The sequence below is a fragment of the Siphateles boraxobius genome, unplaced genomic scaffold, assembly GCF_051911475.1.
Source record: "Siphateles boraxobius isolate OS27281-9 unplaced genomic scaffold, OSU_SipBor_1 25, whole genome shotgun sequence".
NCBI classification, from domain to species: domain Eukaryota; kingdom Metazoa; phylum Chordata; class Actinopteri; order Cypriniformes; family Leuciscidae; genus Siphateles; species Siphateles boraxobius.
The window spans coordinates 14,877,501-14,881,654 of record NW_027508866.1 but is presented as its reverse complement, the minus strand read 5'-3'; the positions used below and the strand labels follow the sequence as shown (position 1 = coordinate 14,881,654).

At 34.2% G+C, this 4,154-nt stretch overlaps 1 protein-coding gene across 1 annotated transcript; it reads left to right on the top strand.

The window, feature by feature from the left end:
* Positions 1 to 234: 234 nt before the first annotated feature.
* Positions 235 to 1,664, top strand: cbln17 (cerebellin 17). Its single transcript, XM_077242003.1, is given in 6 exon segments — positions 235 to 443; positions 584 to 625; positions 861 to 887; positions 890 to 922; positions 1,031 to 1,159; positions 1,241 to 1,664. Coding segments are annotated over 6 exon segments (687 nt in total). The 5' UTR covers positions 235 to 271; the 3' UTR covers positions 1,525 to 1,664.
* Positions 1,665 to 4,154: the final 2,490 nt, after the last annotated feature.

Below are 4,154 nucleotides of genomic sequence, written 5' to 3'. Positions count from 1 at the left end.
CATATTTATTTAGATTTTTCTTTTGGTCGATTTAGAGAAATTATTCTATATTGTCATTTTTTTACTTAAAGTCTGTAGAATTCAGCCACGCAGTTACAAACTCAAAAGCCCTTTTAAGAAACAGAAACAGAACTTTACACTTCCGGTTACTTTCTGCAATTCAATTGGATGCGAAATATCTGTGTCAATAATAAACTGTAATGATTAACTACCTTAAAGTCCAAAAGTGTTATTTTCATAAACCTAAGAGTTTCTGTCTCTGACTATCAGGATGAAGGTGAGTATTGCTCTGCTGATGCTGTGCTGTCTGTCACTCACTGAAGGACAAACTGATCTGCAAGAAGGAAACAACCAGCCAAACATCTGGAATGAGGTGAGAGATGTAAGAGACATGATGGTGGAGCTCAGAGTCAAGTTGGAAATGGTGATGAACGACAATTCAAGTTAGTATCTGCTTTTTCTGATACTTATCTTTAAATAAACATTTTCGATAAACACTATACAATACAAAGCAACATTACATAAGTCATTTAAATAAGTAGACTCATAATGAATAGAAATGAATAATGAATCTCATTTATAGAAATGGCAGAACAAATACTGGAGCTGAAGAAAGAGAATGCAGGTACTCAAACGTGTATTTAGAATGCCGCCCAGTTTTCAAATTGGAATAATGTAACAAAATCGGTGAAAATTAAAATTCAAAAGCCTTATTAAGAAGCTTGATATGTTCCGGTATGGGAGGAAATAAATAATGAAGAGCTTCATTTCACACACTGTAGGAATTGCATCCTATGCTCCATGAAATAATATTAAATAGATATATTTTCAGCTAGAATTAATGGTTTGAATAATTTTAGGGCTAAATGAGCAAATGAAGGTCAGTGAAACCAGCTGGAAGCATTAAAGAGAGAAAATGCAGGTAAACCTTTTTATTTAAACATTTAAGGTATTTACGATCCGTATTTAATACACAATAAATATAACTCTGAACGTGTGTTTTTAACGCACTCTGAACGTTTGTCCACAGAACAACCTAAAGTGGCATTTTCAGCTGATTTAGGGATCCGTGGCAATTTAGGCCCCCACACTACTGAGATCACACTGGCATTCAACTATGTCTTCACAAATATTGGTAATAACTACAACTCAATAACAGGTACTTTAAGCTATAGCCAATGTCTTTCCTTTTTTTATCAGACCCATTTTACATTTGATCTGACAGTTTTGTCAATGGCAGGTCTCTTCACGGCACCAGTAAAAGGAGTCTACTACTTCAGATTCACTGTATGTGCTGTTCAAATCAGCCAGTCAACGGGTGCAAGTTTATATAAAAATGGGCAGAATATTGTGTCAGTGGGTCAATGGCTTAACCACGATCAGCACCGATATGCATCAAATGGAGCTGTCCTGCAGCTGGAAGTGGGTGATGTAGTTTGCATGAAGCTCCGGCCACGTTACACCATCTATGACAGTCCAGATAACCTCAGCACTTTCAGTGGATTCCTCATTTACCCATTATAGTGTTCGACTACTGAACACTGACAAAACATGGACGCTTTTATTGATCTTCTGGATGTTCATTCTCTAACAAAAGACAAATTCACTTTTCTGTGCTCTTTCTACATTCGTTTTGAATTTTCAACAAAGTTATTCAGAGCAGAGAGTGATTTTCTCTTTTTCTTTTCTTGTTTGATTAACATTAATGACACAGACAGCAGTAGGTATATTTGGCACTGTCACTTTAAGACCTTCCAACTGTTCATGTAATTTAAGACATAAAAATTGTGCTTACCTCAATATACCCCTCAGTGTGTCTCATTCGCTTTAAAGTGTCAAACACTGCTTTGCGTGGCTATATATACAGACCTCGATAAACATGATACAGCAAATTATATAATTTCAAATGATAGGATATTAGATTTGAGTGCAATCAATCAAAATAACCAGGTAATGCATTCTTATTCTCACAAGGTGAGATCTGCATATGAAGAAAGAAGGACAATTTAAATTCTAAATCATACAAAAAAAGACCAATAGCTTTAAAGAGAGCCAATGTAAAGTATAAGCTAATAATCAGACATCTCTCTTGTATTTTGCATAGAATACATGAGTTGCGCTTGTTTGGACTCTCAACCACAAAGAGACTCGTTCTGGAGAATATGTATCTTCATGATTGGTTTAAGGTACTGAGTCTAACATTAGCTAAAAGGTTTTTTTTATTTTTTTTTTGTTTTGTTTTTTATCCTGGGAGCATCTGGAGCCTTGACTTGAAGCACGAATATTTGCATCTGATAGCATTGCTTGTTTTGGGATCTGAAAGGGGCTCAGTGGTTAGCGCTGTTGCCTCACAGCAAGTAGGCAAGTCCCTGCTTCTAGCCCCCGGTGAATATTAAATATGCAAGATTATTTATGTAGATCTATATTTATATTGCACTATTGCACTGTAAGAGTTTCATAGCACATTGCCCTGATATAGTCGCCCTTGAGGCTCCCCTAAAAGTCATTTCGGTTTCTTTTGATCCACTATGGCCCCAGAGCTCCTTGTCATGAACTTGGGACAAACAATTGTCATCTGTCGTCTCTCACATTTCAAAATGAATACAAGTAATGAACAGATCCAAGATATTTAAAAACTATATATCAGACACTGTTAATGTGTTCACCTTGAGATCAATGACCCAAAATCTGGCATGTTTTCACAGGCTGCCTTTTTTTCCATGTGTAATAACTACCAAGTTTGGACATTGCATTCACAAAACAAACGTAAATATGAGCCACACCCAAAAACATCAGCCTACATCTCCACAACCATTAAAAGAATCAAAAATTATAACAACTTAAATTCTAAACTTATTCAAACCCAAATTTTGGGTAGAAAGTATACACCCCTTTTTTACTTAAAATAGAGATACATTACTAGTGAAAATGACTCCATTACAAGTTACAAGTTATCAATTCCAGTATAGGCCTATCAGATTTGAACAGTACTTAAATATTTTCCTCATGCTGAATGTAGGCTCAAAGATGCACTAGTCATCAAAGCCTACATGCCAGTCAAAAATAAGAACCAGTTGATTTGTGAGGAGAGCGAGCATAAGATGTATTTTCTAAAATCGAAAGTATTACAATAAACACTATAAATAAAATGAGTGCGACTCAGATAAACGGCATAGGATGAGTTTGAAAAAAATAGTTATAAGAAAATTCTAAATGTCGGAAATGAATCGAATTCACATTTTGTCTGGCGAGGGGCAAGTGACTTTCAAAAGCAATCACTCCCTCTAGTGTTAGATAGATTAAAAGAAGAGTAAAAAAATATGCATTGTTTACTGTTGTAAGGTATGTGATAATAAGATTTAAGTATTATGAAACATAACAGAATAATTGTAAAATACTGAATAGGTATATTCCAGTGGTTTTATGGAATTACATTTGACTGGGTGATCTGCAGAAATTCTGGGCATATTTTTGTTAAATGGTGACATCTAGTGTTGAGCTTTTAAAGTCTGAACATGTAGTGGAAAAATATTGCTAAATAAGCTATTTTGGCTATTTATAATAAGTAACATTACAAAGTAAATTAAAAAATACCTGTAGATTATAGATTTAAAAAAATAAAATCAGCAAAATTATGGACAGTCTTTTTTTACTTTTTCACATTTATACTTTGAGGACTTTAAACAAATGTTTGAGATGTTCAAGTGGGAATTGTTTGATTCTGGGACTAGTTTAAACCGGTCTACCTTTAAATGAACATGATGTGAAACTCTTATATATTATCTGTAGAAATCTGACCATGCTCACATTAACATGAACTTTAAAATGTATTTGTGCATTTCCTTTCCTACAGCAGTTTTAAAATAATAAAAATCACATAGTATTACACAGAAGACACACTTTAAATCCGAACGACCCTATATATATATATATATATTTGATATAAACATGCATCACATATATTATATAACAAATTACATTTTATTTTATTGTGGAAATTTTATTTCTTGTAAAAATTTAAACGTCCCTTAACTACATCCATCAATCTGCTTTTCTATTATGTTGGTAATTTTCAAACGGCCCCTTGGCATGCAGAACCTCTCTCTCTCTCTCTCTCTCTCTCTCTCTCTCTCTCTCTCTCTCTCTCTCTCTCT